Source organism: Plutella xylostella, chromosome 13 (genome assembly GCF_932276165.1).
Source record: "Plutella xylostella chromosome 13, ilPluXylo3.1, whole genome shotgun sequence".
NCBI lineage: Eukaryota > Metazoa > Arthropoda > Insecta > Lepidoptera > Plutellidae > Plutella > Plutella xylostella.
Genome location: NC_063993.1, coordinates 1,178,370 through 1,193,612, shown reverse-complemented (window position 1 = coordinate 1,193,612; position 15,243 = coordinate 1,178,370). Strand labels below are relative to the sequence as shown.

Below are 15,243 nucleotides of genomic sequence, written 5' to 3'. Positions count from 1 at the left end.
CGTACCCAGCATGGTGATAAGGCTAGCGGCGTCCGGCTCGCGCAGGGTGCGGGCGCGGAGCGTGTCGTCGCGGTCGCCGCCCGTGTCGTCCTCGCGGGGCAGGTAGGCGTCTGGGTGCACTAGGTAGGCGGAGGCTGGGGGGAGAAGGGTAGGTTAGAGATTTTATATGTTTATGTCTACAGGATGTTGCAAAAAGGGTATACTAAGCCGAATGTTATTTTTTTCGTGAATATTGAAATTCTGATTTTAGTTTCGGGCTTAGATATACCATGCTGCATATTATGTAGGTTTCGGTTTAATATACCCTTTTTGCAAAACCCTGTATAGATCGAATGAGTAGAAAGGGATCTGTTAGAGATGTCTTATGTTTATGTCTAAAGGTAGATCGTTTGATTGCTTAACATACTTTCAATCAGAAAAATTCAAAAATGAGTGATATAAAATAAGTAAAAACTCCTTGAGGCCGGCCAATAATCTGTCCTGGAATCCGTTTTGGCCTAGCCAGCGCCTTCGCCCGTTGCCAAATATTTAATAGATATAGGTACGATAATGACTCATCATCATCAGTCCGTAATCGTCCAGTGCTCCCAGACACAGGCCTCTCGCAAGGAGAGCCATAACACAGGCCTTTCTGGCCACCAGTCTAAGGTAATGTAAAGTAATGACTGTAAACTGGAACGAACCTATAATTCGCATCATGCCAGTTTACCATTATTGTTATGAAAAGAAGTAAACTCGCACTAGTGCCAGAATTTTGGCGTGCCAGTTGCCTCCTAACCCGCCTGTTCATAGTACTCTCGAGCTCGTTGCTCCACAGGCCGCCAGTTCCAGCAACTCACCATCAGTGAACTCGTATCTGGTGTCATCGTCCCCCATTCCTGAGGAAGTGTCGTACTCGGGCGGGGGGCGCGGGCGCGGGCCTGAAGACGGCGACGTGGAGTCGCGCCGCTCGCCCACTGTCACCTCTGTAGGGGGGAAAAGAGGGGGGTTAGTTTGTAAAAATGTGTAAAATAAGTCAAAGTCAAAGTCAAAGTCAAAATTTTTTATTCATCGTACAAATATAAAATTTTCTGATGAACGTCAATTTTTACAAATTACTCTCCGTTCGGATAAGGGGGGGCTCTTTCTGTCTAAGGAGAAGAACGGAGGCAAGAAACTCCTGAGCCATCTTTTCAAAAAAAAGACTTAAAACTAGTTGGTATACAATAGGTACTTATAAGCTTAATAATGATTATTATAATAATATGAGCAGAGCTAACTACTTATCACAGCCATGCATTAACGTCCTCTAAGTAATCATCAATTTTATAATAAGCTTTTTTACAGAGTTTCTCTTTAATGTAACACTTAAACTTATTCTCTGGCATTTGAGCAACTTCTGTTGGAAGCTTATTATAAAATCTAATACAGTACCCTAAAAACGATTTATTAACTTTCGCCAGACGCATCGCTGGAAAAGCCAGCTTATGCTTGTTCCTAGTATTAATGTCATGATTACTGCCAATTGTATCAAAAGTTGAAATATTCTTTCGTACATACATTAAATTGGAAAAAATGAACTGACATGGAACTGTAAGGATGTTAATTTCTTTAAATAGTTCTCTCAATGAATCCCTGGAACCTAGTTTGTATATAGAGCGGATGGCTCTTTTCTGTAATACAAATATAGTTTCAATATCAGCGGCTCTACCCCAAAGCAAAATGCCATACGACAATAAGCTGTGGAAATAACTAAAGTAAACTAATCTGGCGGTTTCAACGTCGGTCAGTTGTCTAATTTTCCGTACAGCAAAAGCTGCGGAGCTCAACCTTCCAGCCAATTTTTCAATGTGAGGTCCCCACTGTAACTTTGAATCTATAGTCATCCCAAGAAAAACAGTATCATTAACTAGGTCCAATTTATTCCCATCTAGAATAATGTTAGTATCGCATTGTCTAACATTCGGCAGTGTAAATTTAATACATTTCGTTTTCTTAGAATTCAATAGAAGATTATTAACGGTAAACCAATCGTGTATGTCAGATAGAATAGAATTAATTTCATTAAAATTATTTTCACTTCTTTTAACTTTAAAAAGCAAAGAAGTATCATCAGCAAATAAAACTATATTAGTCAATTTTTCAACCATAAAAGGCAAGTCATTAATATAAATGAGGAATAAAAATGGTCCTAGAATAGATCCTTGAGGGACGCCTATCTTTACATGAGCCCCCTGTGATTTAGTATTGTTAATATCGACCCTTTGTTGCCTCTTGTCTAAATATGAAACTATCAAATCTAAAGCCTTTCCTCCTATTCCATAGTATCTCAGTTTCGAAATTAAAGTCTGATGGTCTACACAATCAAACGCCTTCGATAGATCACAGAAGACTCCAATAGCATCGTGATGGTCTTCCCAGGCGTCAAATATGTGCTTAATTAACGCAGTACCGGCATCGGTTGTTGATTTGCCTTTTGTAAAACCATACTGTTGGCTATGAAACAATCGAGCTTCATTGAAATGCAAAAGCATCTGATTGAGTATGACCCTCTCAAATATTTTACTCAAAACTGGAAGAACCGAGACAGGCCTGAAATTTGCAGGGTCCTCCATATCCCCACTCTTGAACAGAGGTATAATTTTACTCAATTTCATAAGATCTGGGAACACACCTTCAGCGATACATTTATTAAAAATGTTAGCCAAAATTGGGGCGATTTTATTAATAATAGAAAGAACAAATTTAACTGACATTCCCCACAAGTCTTCAGTTTTCTTCATATTTAAAGACTTAAATGTTTTTATAATAGTTAATGTATTAATATATCTGAATTTAAATTCCTTATCGGTTGAAGGTGCGTTCTCCTTCGCCAGGGTTTCAGCTAATGTAGCTGAAGAATCTAGGTTGCAAGTAGTCTCTAAAGGAATGTTCGTAAAAAACTCTTCAAAGACTCTCGCCACCTCGTCATTTGATGTTATTATGTCATTGCCTACCTTTAAAGATAAATTAGTCTCGCGTGTTCGATTCTTCCCCGTTTCGTTATTAATTATATTCCAAATGGCCTTAGATTTGTTAGCCGAGTCTTTAATCTTGTTATTAATAAAAATTGTCTTCGCACAGTGACAGACACATTTGTACATTTTGCTATATTTCTTCACATAAGATTGAAAGTCAGGGCGGAGTATGAATGTTTTCATCTCATACAGATCATATAATGTCGCCCTGCTTTTGCGAATACCATCTGTAGCCCAGTCACAAAATTTAATTTTATTGTCTATCAAAACTTCCTTCGTTTTAAAATTACTCTCAAACTCATCAGCTATTATCTTAAATAAGTTAGTATACATCTCATTAGAATTGCAATCTACTTTAACCTTCGGAAGTTTTTCGTCTAGTTTCTTCAAGTAATTGTCAATTTTCTTTGTAGTAATCGGTCTGCATCTCACCTTAGTTTTATTTGTCTTGTCAGTGTTTACTAAGGTAATGGTCTGCCCACTGTGGTCTGACCTCAGACAATTTATCACACTACTGTCTTTAAACTCACAGTTACAGAATATGTTATCTAGACAAGTGGCAGACGTGGATGTAATTCTAGTTGGTTCCAGAAAGACATTAAAAAGATTAAATGATTTAAAAAGTAACAGTAATTTCGACCTATTAGGAGAGTCACTTAATAGGTCAACATTAAAGTCACCACACACTATTACTTCCTTTTTACTATTGGAAGCTAACCTTAGAACATCCTCCATGACAGTCTCAAAGGTAATGAAATCACCAGTAGGTGGCCTGTAGGTACATACTATTATATACTTGTTTAGCTCTGCACATGAAATTTCTATATGGTGTTTAACAGAAAGAGCAACTATGTCCTTTCGTTCTTTACATTTACAATTTTCTTTAAGAAATATAAGTGACCCGCCATGCTCGTTGCACTTTCTGTTAAAACAGCTTATAAGTTTGTAATTTTTCAATTGGAACATCATTTGATTCTCGTCTAACCAATGTTCTGTGATACATAAACAATCAATGTTAAATTTTTCCGAAAATAGTTCTATTTCTAACAATTTAGAAGAAAGACTCTGAATATTCTGATGTACCAATTTAAATTCATTCTTAAATGTCTTGTCCTTTAATAGTTTTGAGCCGAGAGAGCAGTGAACTGAATCAATCTTTATATCAACGCTATGATGCTCTCCCGTTGTCTGGGAATCTAATTTAAATCTACTGTACTATTACTATTATCAGTATTACTACTGACGGTGTCAATAGGGACACAAGTTTTCTTCGTTATAATGCTTATAACTGAGTTAATAAGATGAGCTACTTCTGTAGCTAGACGTCGTTTCTGATTTGAGGACAAAAATAAACTGGCCCAAGTCAATTTAAAATTATCTACGTACAAATTAGTATCAAAGAAATTGATACAGTCGGATTTACAACATGCATTGTACATTATTTTATTTAGGCTACATGTCATATAATTGCATTTGTCGGGCAGTGTGCATGAGTAAGGAAATGCACAAACAAATACATGTTTAGCAGGAATGATGAATAGATGTAGAATTTCTAAAATGAAAAGTGTAATGTAGTGAAGCCACTATCCATCATGTATTTATTAAGAATCTAAGGCGCGAATTACGCGGCGCAGGGATCTTGCCGCTTGAAAGCGGCACGTTGTTAAGTAAGTATACTTAAGGGGCGTGGCACAGGTACGTCGTTTCGTCACCGCTTAACTACATTTTATATTGAAATATTTTGAAGCGGCAAGATGTCTGAATAGTCTTGCGCAGATAGCTAGAATAGTGAGTTTTCATTGGATTGCTGTAACTATTTTTCTGGCACAGGGTGCCTTCAACGGAATGCTGTTACCAGAGGGCCCCGCAAAATTGTAAGTTTTCTTAACAACTCGAGCAGTTCAAATCGACTGGATACTTTGTATTGCGGGGAGCTCTAACGGTGTAAAAACTGTCACTCCGCAGTACTATAATAAGATCACATATAGTTACCAGTGATGGCGGGCAGCGCGGGGCTGGCGGCGCACCAGTCGGAGCAGTCCCAGTGGTAGCCGCCCACCAGGTCGCCGCCGCCGCCGCGCCGCCGCCCCGCCCGCCCAGCCGCTGATGGGGACGGGGGGCAGGTTGATTTGACGCCTTTTAGATCTGTTGAAGAGGGGATAGTTAGTTTAATTAATAGTGAGAGTGAAGAATATGGCTATCGGCATAAAGCGGAGTCACACTCAGTCAGAGCGTACATATGAAAATAAAGGGTGACAGATTCTATTGATTCGTTCTGGTTGTCGAATGACTTATTAAATAGGTACGTATTACACGTTGTGAGACGCTGAGGGATATCAAAATAGTCGCTTGGCCTTAGATTATAGTGGAAATTTAAACAAAATTATTTGGGGTTTGTACTTTACAACATTTACCACGGTTTTTATTTTGCATCAGTAAAGAAAAATCTTTGAAACCGATAACGAATAACATAGCAAGAAAACTCACCATTATAAATCTTGTTATCCGTGAACGTGTGCAGATGCATCTGCTCGGACCACGGCTTGCGGTCCGGCGGGTCTATATTCAGATTCCTCAAGTAATCCGGGGGCATCCCCTCCAGCTCATCACCAGCCGAGCCATAACTCCTCAACGTATCCGCATTATTCAACGCTTGTGGTTCGCACGCGCAAGACGCTGGTCTTTCCCTTCTATCCGCTACTAGATTTGACATCTTTGTCGGTAGCTTCTCGACTAGATGACTATTTAGTGGCACGTCTTTGGTGATGGTTTCGCGTCGCTTGCGTCGGCACAGTAGTGGTAGGAGGGATAGTAACAGTAGTAAGATGATGACGGCGGCGGCGGCGGCGTAGAGCGGCCAGCCGACGGAGCGAAGCCACAGCCAGAGCACGCCCGGGGAGGACGCGATGTTGTCCGCTGATAGCACCGCTCCTGGAGAGAAAATTGGTGTTGAGAAAAAGTATTTGTTTACCACAACCCATCAAGTGTTGGGGTACGGGTCTCCTTCCAATGAACGAAAGGTTTAGAGAGCTTTAACATGCAATCGGTACATTGGATAGCTTTGCTTTAGCTAAGGATTTGTCGCCGTGTTGACCAGACAGATTAACGTTTATGGCTGAGTGCCTAGGGTACGCCGGACGTATACGGAGAAGCCTTTTATTACAGGTACTGACCGGTAGTAAGCGGGTTCCCACAATGCTCCCCAGTCTTCTCAGGCGGGCAGGCACACCTATACCCGCCCGGTTCATTGACGCAAGTGGCGCCCTCTGCGCAGGGCTCTACACACTCTAAACTTTGTATAATGTAGGAAGAACATTATGACAGCTGTTCTTTAGACATTTCATCTGTCATTCATGGGAAAATGGACCATATTCCCCAGGCATCTGTCTATTAAACGTCAGGATAAAATAAAATTGGGTTCTCTTCATGGTTCTCCTATATTTTACAAAGTATGATACACAGACACGGCTAAAGAACATTGTGACAGCTGTTTTTTAGACATTTCATCTGTCATTCATGGGAAAATTGACTTTATTCCCTAGGCATCTGTCTATCAAACGTCAGGATAAAATTGGGTTCTCCTATATTTTACAAAGTATGCAACACAGACACACTCAGGTACTCACCGGTAGTGAGTGGGTTCCCGCAATGCTCCCCAGTCTTGCCATCTGTGACCACCAGGTTCATTCACGCAAGTGGCGCCCTCTGCGCAGGGCTCTTCACACTCTGATACACTATCCGAATCGAATAATACCATTCTTTCTTGGCTTACCGGTAGTAAGGGGGTTCCCGCAATGCTCGCCAGTCTTCCCAGGGGGGCAGGCACACCTGTAACCCCCCGGTTCGTTGATACAAGTGGCGCCCTCTGCGCAGGGCTCGCCGGCGCACTCGTCCACGTCGTGTTGGCAGCGCGGGCCCCAGTACCCGCGGCAGCGGCACGACGGCCCGAAGGAGCCTTCACTCGCAGGGCTCTACACTCTATATACTTTGTATAATGTAGGGAGAGCATTGTGACAGCTGTTTTTTAGATAGTTCATCTGTCATTTGTGGGTTTTCATGGGGAAAATGGACTTTATTCCCCAGGATATCAAAACTTACTTACTTACATACTTATTCCCAATCTCCGCTGGGGAGCAAAGGGCCGAAGTGAAGCGCCGCCATTCTTTACGATCATCAGGCTATCAAAAGTCTGGATAAAATTGGGTTCTCCTATATTTTACAAAGTATGCAACACACACACACTCAGGTACTGACCAGTAGTAAGCGGGTTCCCGCAATGCTCGCCCGTCTTCCCAGGGGGACAAGCACACCTATACCCCCCTGGTTCATTGACGCAAGTGGCGCCCTCTGCGCAGGGCTCTCCATACACTGATACACTATCCGGATCGAATAATACCATTCTTTCTTGGCTACTCACCGGTAGTAAGCGGGTTCCCGCAATGCTCCCCAGTCTTCCCAGGGGGGCAGGCACACCTATAACCACCAGGTTCGTTGATACAAGTGGCGCCCTCTGCGCAGGGCTCGCCGGCGCACTCGTCCACGTCGTGTTGGCAGCGCGGGCCCCAGTACCCGCGGCAGCGGCAGGACGGCCCGAAGGAGCCTTCACACGCAGGGCTCTATACTCTATACTTTGTGTAATGTAGGAAGAACATTGTGACAGCTGTTTTTTAGATAGTTCATCTGTCATTTGTGGGTTTTCAAGGGAAAATGGATATTCCCCAGGCATAAGCATCTGTCTATCAAACGTCATAGGGTTCCTATATTTTACAAAGTATAATCCACAGAGACACTCGGGTACTTACTTGTTTTCAGCTGGCCCTTAGTGTACTTACTACTTGTACACTAAGGGCCAGCTGAAAACCAGCGCTGTGGCCTCTCTGGCCGCAGCACACGCTGAGCTGGTGCCTTTTTGACGCTCTGGACAGCACCTTGTATTATTTTCTGTTTTTTTTTCATATATATTTTTTGTAGTATTCTTTTTCTTTCTGTTTCTTACTTACCAGTAGTAAGCGGGTTCCCGCAATGCTCCCCAGTCTTGCCAGGGGGGCAGGCACACCTGTACCCCCCAGGCTCGTTGATACAAGTGGCGCCCTCTGCGCAGGGCTCTTCACACACTGATACACTATCCGGATCGAATAATACCATTCTTTCTTGGCTACTCACCGGTAGTAAGCGGGTTCCCGCAATGCTCCCCAGTCTTGCCAGGGGGACAAGCACACCTATACCCCCCTGGTTCATTGACGCAAGTGGCGCCCTCTGCGCAGGGCTCTCCACACTCTATACCTAACTAAGTGTATAAATCGAAATAAATCCCTTTTCTTTCTTTCTTTAACAGACAAGGGTACTGACCGGTAGTAAGCGGATTCCCGCAATGCTCCCCAGTCTTCCCAGGGGGGCAGGCACACCTGTACCCCCCTGGTTCGTTGACGCAAGTGGCGCCCTCTGCGCAGGGCTCGCCGGCGCACTCGTCCACGTCGTGTTGGCAGCGCGGGCCCCAGTACCCGCGGCAGCGGCAGGACGGCCCGAGGGACCCTTCACCGCAGGGCTCTACACTCTATATGCTTTGTGTAATGTAGGGAGAACATTGTGACAGCTGTTTTTTAGACATTTCATCTGTCGTTTGTGGGTTTTCAAGGGAAAATGGATATTCCCCAGGCATAAGCATCTGTCTATCAAAATTCATAGGATTCTTCCTATATTTTAAGATCCCGACGAATTGAGAACCTCCTCCTTTTTTTGAAGTCGGTTAACAAAGTAAAATACACAAAGACACGGCTACTAACCAGTTGTTAGTGGATTCCCGCAATGCTCCCCAGTCTTCCCAGGGGGGCAGGCACACCTGTACCCCCCAGGCTCATTAATACAAGTGGCGCCCTCTGCGCAGGGCTCTTCACACACTGATACACTACTTTTGAGACTTTCTTTCATTCTTTCGTACTGATACACAGAGAGACTGACTACTGACCTGTCGTAAGTGGGTTGCCACAATGTTCCCCAGTTTTCCCAGGGGGGCAGGCACATCTGTACCCCCCAGGTTCGTTGATACAAGTGGCGCCCTCTGCGCAGGGCTCGCCAGCGCACTCGTCCACGTCGTGTTGGCAGCGCGGGCCCCAGTACCCGCGGCAGCGGCAGGACGGCCCGAAGGAGCCTTCTTCGCAGGTGCCTCCGTTGTCGCATACCTGTGGAGATATTATTATAAAGATTCAGTACAACGGACATTTTGATATGTGACTCAGAGTTGTCGCATAATGGGGGTAAGGAGATGAGGTTAGGGACGGGAAATGAGAAATAGGGCGTTTTTCAGCGTAAGCAAATAGGGACATTGTTTAAATGGGAATTGAAGATGCTACGTCGCATACCTGGAGGAAGATGAGGTTAAGATGGGGGAATGAGAATGAAACGGCGTTTTTCAGCTCATATAAATATGTAAATTGTTTGAATCGTCGTAAAACTTGAGCAGCAGGGTTAGATAAAATTTGGTTTTACAGCTAAACCCACATACATACTTTTCAAATATGTATGACATTCAAATCATGACAATGTTCTGTCGGCATTCGGCTGACATAACAAACTTTTTTTGTACTATAGATCCTATAGAGACTAGACTATAGTATGTCTATACTACTACTACACCTACTTGTCAAGGATATAAAAAGCGAATTAAGAAAGATGAAATGCCTGCAATGAAACATAACCCTCGAGTTGCAAATTCTGTAAATCGCTCAAAGCCCTAAAAATATAAAGCCAACTCACATTATCCCCAAAGCAGAACCTCCCCTTCTCGCACCGATCCCCGTAGGCGGGGGCTGCGCAGGCGCAGGCGTACCCGCGCTCGGTGTCCGCCGGGGCGCAGTGCCCGCCGTGCAGGCAGGGCCGCCCGCTCAAATGCATCCTAATGTTCCGTCAGCATTCGGCTGACATAACAACCTTTTTTTTGTTCTATACGCTACCTACTCTACGCAAACTCGGCTACAAAAAGCGAACGATAAATCCGATGACTGCAGAGAAATGTGGCCCACATTCTGTATAAATCTTTCAAAAAAGCCCTAAAAACACATCAGATTATAAAACAACAAAAGCCAACTCACATTATACGCAAACTCGGCTACAAAAAGCGAACGATAAATCCGATGACTGCAGAGAAATATGGCCCACATTCTGTATAAATCTTTCAAAAAAGCCCAGAAAACACATAAGATTATAAAACAACAAAAGCCAACTCACATTATCCCCAAAGCAGAACCTCCCCTTCTCGCACCTATCCCCATAGGCGGGGGCTGTGCAGGCGCAGGCGTACCCGCGCTCGGTGTCCGCCGGGGCGCAGTGCCCGCCGTGCAGGCAGGGCCGCCCAGCGCACGGGGCTAGGTCCACCTGTATATTTATTTAGCTTTTTAGAATACATCTAGAAATACAGGTATAAGACAGCCAAAATAAGACTGTATAAGATAAACTGGTCTTACTGCCAGTATCAATCGGTTAGTGTATCGATAGCTGACAGTTACTATCATACGATGATGATAAAATCGTATGACAGTAACTGTCAGCTATCGTAAGTTAGGCAGTTTACTTTGTTAAACATAGCATGAGCTGTATGACGTTTGATTGACAGAGCCTGGTGAATAAAATTGCTTATCTAAAAACAATAAAATGGCAAATAAAAAGTATAGATTTGACAGCCGTTATAGGACTCATGCTACATTTTACGTCTATGTTTACTCTTTCGTTTCCCATAAACTTAATGAACGTTATACAAACCTCGCAGTGCACGCCGGTGTAGCGCGCGTGGCAGGTGCAAGTGTAGGCAGGCGAGGTCAGGGTCGGGAGGCACGTGCCGCCTGGAAGGGAAAATAGTTGAAGAATTAGCCAATTTGGTAGTTAATTTTAAAGAAACATGGTTAAGAACACTGGAATTACAAGCACAAATGAGTCTATTTGACGATCCTGAAGTAATAATAAAATATCAGTAAGAGATTAAACTGCCGACTACCAGAACATATGGATGTAAAATATGTAATTCAGAATTTTGCACGAACGATAAGCATCTTTTTATATGGGTTACTCAAAACCTTTTGTACGCTTCTTTTCCTCTTTGAACGTTCTCTCTACGACCTCTATTCCACAACAACAATTGTAAATAAAGGGACGTTTCCTTCATTTTATATGTGTCTTCAATGCTTTTACTAAGTTTAGGGAAAGTAATTCCATAAATGTATGCAACTCCATGTCGTAAATCAATTTCATATGCCTAAAGAAATAAAATGAATAAAGATGATCTCACCATTAAGACACGGATACTCCGAGCACGCATTAGGCGGCGGCAGCGGCGGGCACTGCGGCGACGTACGCACACGTACCGCCCGCGCCAGGGGGCCGGCGGTGGGCGCGGGGGCGGCGGGGGGAGGGGCGGCGTGCAGGGGGAGGGGGGCGTCGCCGAGGCGCAGCTCGGAGATGCAGCCGACGAAGCCGCGAGTCACCTGCGAGGATTTGTGCTTGCAGTTATTGCACGCGTGTTGCTTTTGTGCGAGTGAATTTTTAGGGCTGCCTCGGAGCAGATTTCAGTTAGAATTGAGAAAACAAAACATAGTTACAGAGCTTATGAGGCACAAATGACGGGAGATAAGATGGCTTTAAGCGAAGTTTCTTGCAGACAACCTTTCATATTAGATGCAGCTAATAGTTTAGTTTTGTGAATAAGTAGATGGTTTTGGAAACCATGGTCTCATAATTATGCACCTTGCCTACTGGTATTTTTACGTTAATAAAAACGTCATGTTCGCCCAATATGGAGCCTAGAATCTCGATACCGTCACAGACACAGAAAATACTGTAAAATCTTAGCTACAAAGATCAGTACAACAACAAATCCACAAACCTGCAACGGCGCATCAGCATGAGCATGCCGCTCCATAAACGCGCCCACATACATCTGCTGCCGCGGCAGGTCTAGCACGGCGGCGGGCGGGGCGACACGGGCCGCCGCGTGCTGCCGGTCCGCCGAGACGCGGACCGTGTCGCCGCGCCGGTGTACTCGGGCCGAGTGCCACGCGCCGTCGGAGATCGAGGCTGAGGTTCGTGCCTCGACTGGGCCGGAGCCTAGCTCCATGCGGACCTGGGGAGAAATTGAGTGAGTTAGTCGTTTGGTTTTTTGGTAAATCAATGTGAATATCTGTAGAACATATCGGTTCCTACTAGCTTTAAGTGAATTTACAGTGCCTATTATGGGTATCAAGTTGTAAGCACAATTCTATTTTGACGAATTTGACATAAATAATAAGACGTCTTGTGCATTGTAATAGTTGAAGGTAGACACAGAAAAAATATGAATTTAATAATACGACGATGTATGATGCGGGTGAATGATGATAATATAAGCTGCCGGTACAGTTGATTTTATACTAACGGGGGATAGATCAAAATTCGCCTACATTATGATTAGTAACTGTCAACTAACCTGCACATATCCATCCACGATCTCGAGCACCAGATAGTCGATCTTCCCGATCAGAGCCAGCAGAGTCCCGGCCGGGGCCAGCGTGCGGAACCGCACCGTGATCTCCAGTTCATCTTCAAACGTACGAGTAGCTTCACTCATCTGATACAACGCGTAGCTTTCACCATCGAAATACGCGACTGAAGTCTGACAATCAGGGCAGGACGGCTGTGGCGGCGCCACTGGACGCTCGCACCTATCTCCCTCAGATCCCGCTGGGCAGACGCAAGAAGCTTTCAGTCTATGAGAGGGCGCCACTAGCGCGAAAACATCAGCCGCCGCCCCACGCGTGTTGGACCCTAACTCAGCCGTTTCTACACACTGCCCCCGAATGCAACCGCCGCAAGCCGCTCTAACCAACTCTTCTACTACTAATCGAGTTAGTTCTTCCAGTCTTTCTAAATGCGCGTGTAATCGACGTCTTATTTCCTCGGCGGACGCCCATTCCGCTCCGGATCGCACGGCGAATAGCACGTCTAGGTCTTGCGCGATTTGTCGTTTGTTTCTAGGTAGTTCGTTGACGTCATCGCCGCTTGGTTGTACGCTGATGATGACGACGTCGTTAGGCGCGCAGTCCATAGCTTCTCTTACCGCGCGAATGAAACCCTTTCTGTGGGATAGCACGAAGTCTGTATCGGTAACTTCTCTGAATCTTATCACGACGGATTGTGCTAACATCTCATTGGTAACTAGAACCACTGATACATGCACTGATGCGGCTGACATGAACTTTCCATCGCTCACTGTCACATTCAACTTGTAGTCGCCCACGTCTAGTCTGGGAGCCGCTCGTAAGGTGCCGTCTTTAGCGTCTAAATCGAACAGATCTGTAGCCGGATATAGAGCGCCCTCTGTCGGTGATAAAGTCCAGGTTAACGTGTCATAAGCGTCCCGGTCAGAAGCGTGGACTCTTCCCAGGATTCCTCCGGGGAATTCGTCCAAGTATGACATGACGACGACTTCAAGAGGTATCACTATGGGCGGGTATTGTGACTCTTCTATGACCCGCACTGTGACCCACGCGTCGGAATACAGAGGGGGAGTGCCGTTGTCGAATACACGGATCTGAAACAAAATTATACCATATTTAATTTGTTTTTATTACATCTTATATCAATGCATCGTTTTTATGTAAGTAAAAATATAGCTCACCTGTAAAATATACCGATCTTTGATCCTGTGATTGAACCTGGTCGCAGTCCGCAAGACGCCATCTTGTTCAAGTCTGAAAGCCCCTCCTTCGTTCCCGGTTTGAAAGTCGAATGTATACGGCGCAGCATTAGGCGGGGCGTCTGCGTCTATCACTTTCAGCTCCAACACTGCATGACCTAAGGGCCTGCCTTCTTGCACCACACATGTGTAGTTTTCTTGAGAGAATTTAGGCGGATTGTCATTGGCGTCTAGCACTTCTAGATTGACGGTAGCTGAAGCTTGCATGACAGGCGTGCCTCGGTCTTTCGCTCGCACTTCTATCACATACGCCGGCACCGTCTCTCGATCCAATGGAGCTATTAGCGAGATATACCCTGTATCTATATCAATAGCGAATCTTCCATCGCGATTTCCTCGAGCTATAGAGTACTGGACTCTTCCATTTTCGCCCGCATCTTCGTCTAGCGCGATGACTTGCAGCACGTTACTGCCGACGGGCGAGTCTTCTTTCACTCGAGCTCCGTACGAAGCTTGAGAGAAGATGGGCGCGTTGTCGTTGCAGTCAATAACAGTGATGTTCACAGTGGCGTGGTCGCTCAAAGGCGGCGACCCTCCGTCTATAGCCTGCACTGTTAGTATGTACTCTTTATTGCGTTCATAGTCCAAAGGCTTAGCGATGCTAATAGCTCCGGTCGCTCGGTCGATTATAAAATCTCCCCTCTCATTGCCTCCGACAATCGAGTAATAAACCTCAGCGTTGACGCCAGTGTCTTTGGACGTGGCCATGACTCTAACTATGACAGTTCCTACGGCGTCCATTTCCGGGACAGTCGCCGTATACCTTTGGAACTCGAATTCCGGAGGATTATCGTTGACATCTGCAACAGTCAATAACACTATAGCCGTAGCGGAGCGTGGCGGTTCGCCCGAATCTTGCGCTTTCACCGTCAATCGATGCGACGACGCGGTCTCTCTATCTAACAGCGCTCTTAGCGTTATAATACCACTATCTTCCGCCAAATCGAAAGCGCCATTATTATCATCAATTAGCGAATACTTCAGCAGTCTATTCGGTCCTAGGTCAGCGTCTGTGGCGTGCACTTTGGCAACCAGAGTCCCCAGTTCTGCGTCTTCAGGTAGCGTCACAGAGTAACGTAGTGCGGTGAAGACGGGTGCGTTGTCGTTGACGTCTGCGACGTGAATCTGCAGCTCGGACACGCACTCCCAGTCCGGCTTGTCTCTGTCTTGCACGTGAGCTTGGAGATGGTAGAGGGGGATGGTCTCTCGGTCTAGAGCTGAGGCTACGGATACGCGACCGGTTTCCTGAAAATAACAAATTTTAGATTAGGTAACCTGCATCCTATAGATAGTGGTAAAATAGGTCTATCATGAACTAGAGCACACCTGGAGGGCTAGTACGGGGCGCATTTAAGACGTGACAAGAGTTTTGCATTGCGCTCACTCACACCGCGCAGCCTCAAGAGCGAACGCGACGGAGAACTCTTGTCACGTCTTAATAGCGCCCCGTGCTACATGGCCTGGTACATTCAGATTCATAAGTAGCTGTACAATTTTTGTAACCTGCTAACTGCCTTTTATTCATTC

General features: G+C 45.1%; 1 protein-coding gene across 1 annotated transcript in view; it reads right to left on the bottom strand.

Moving 5' to 3' along the window:
• The window catches only part of LOC105398253 (fat-like cadherin-related tumor suppressor homolog), a 104,634-nt gene that overhangs the window by 3,528 nt on the left and 85,863 nt on the right, over positions 1–15,243 (bottom strand). Inside the window, exons 35-47 of the mRNA XM_048625001.1 lie at positions 13,639–14,961; positions 12,448–13,551; positions 11,869–12,105; positions 11,275–11,470; positions 10,752–10,831; positions 10,221–10,367; positions 8,962–9,175; positions 8,346–8,543; positions 7,414–7,596; positions 5,484–5,927; positions 4,989–5,141; positions 840–965; positions 6–134 (exon numbers count right to left, since the gene is read on the bottom strand). Of these exons, the coding sequence (XP_048480958.1) occupies positions 6–134; positions 840–965; positions 4,989–5,141; positions 5,484–5,927; positions 7,414–7,596; positions 8,346–8,543; positions 8,962–9,175; positions 10,221–10,367; positions 10,752–10,831; positions 11,275–11,470; positions 11,869–12,105; positions 12,448–13,551; positions 13,639–14,961 (4,534 nt within the window). The remainder of the gene's footprint in view (positions 1–5; positions 135–839; positions 966–4,988; positions 5,142–5,483; positions 5,928–7,413; positions 7,597–8,345; positions 8,544–8,961; positions 9,176–10,220; positions 10,368–10,751; positions 10,832–11,274; positions 11,471–11,868; positions 12,106–12,447; positions 13,552–13,638; positions 14,962–15,243) is intronic.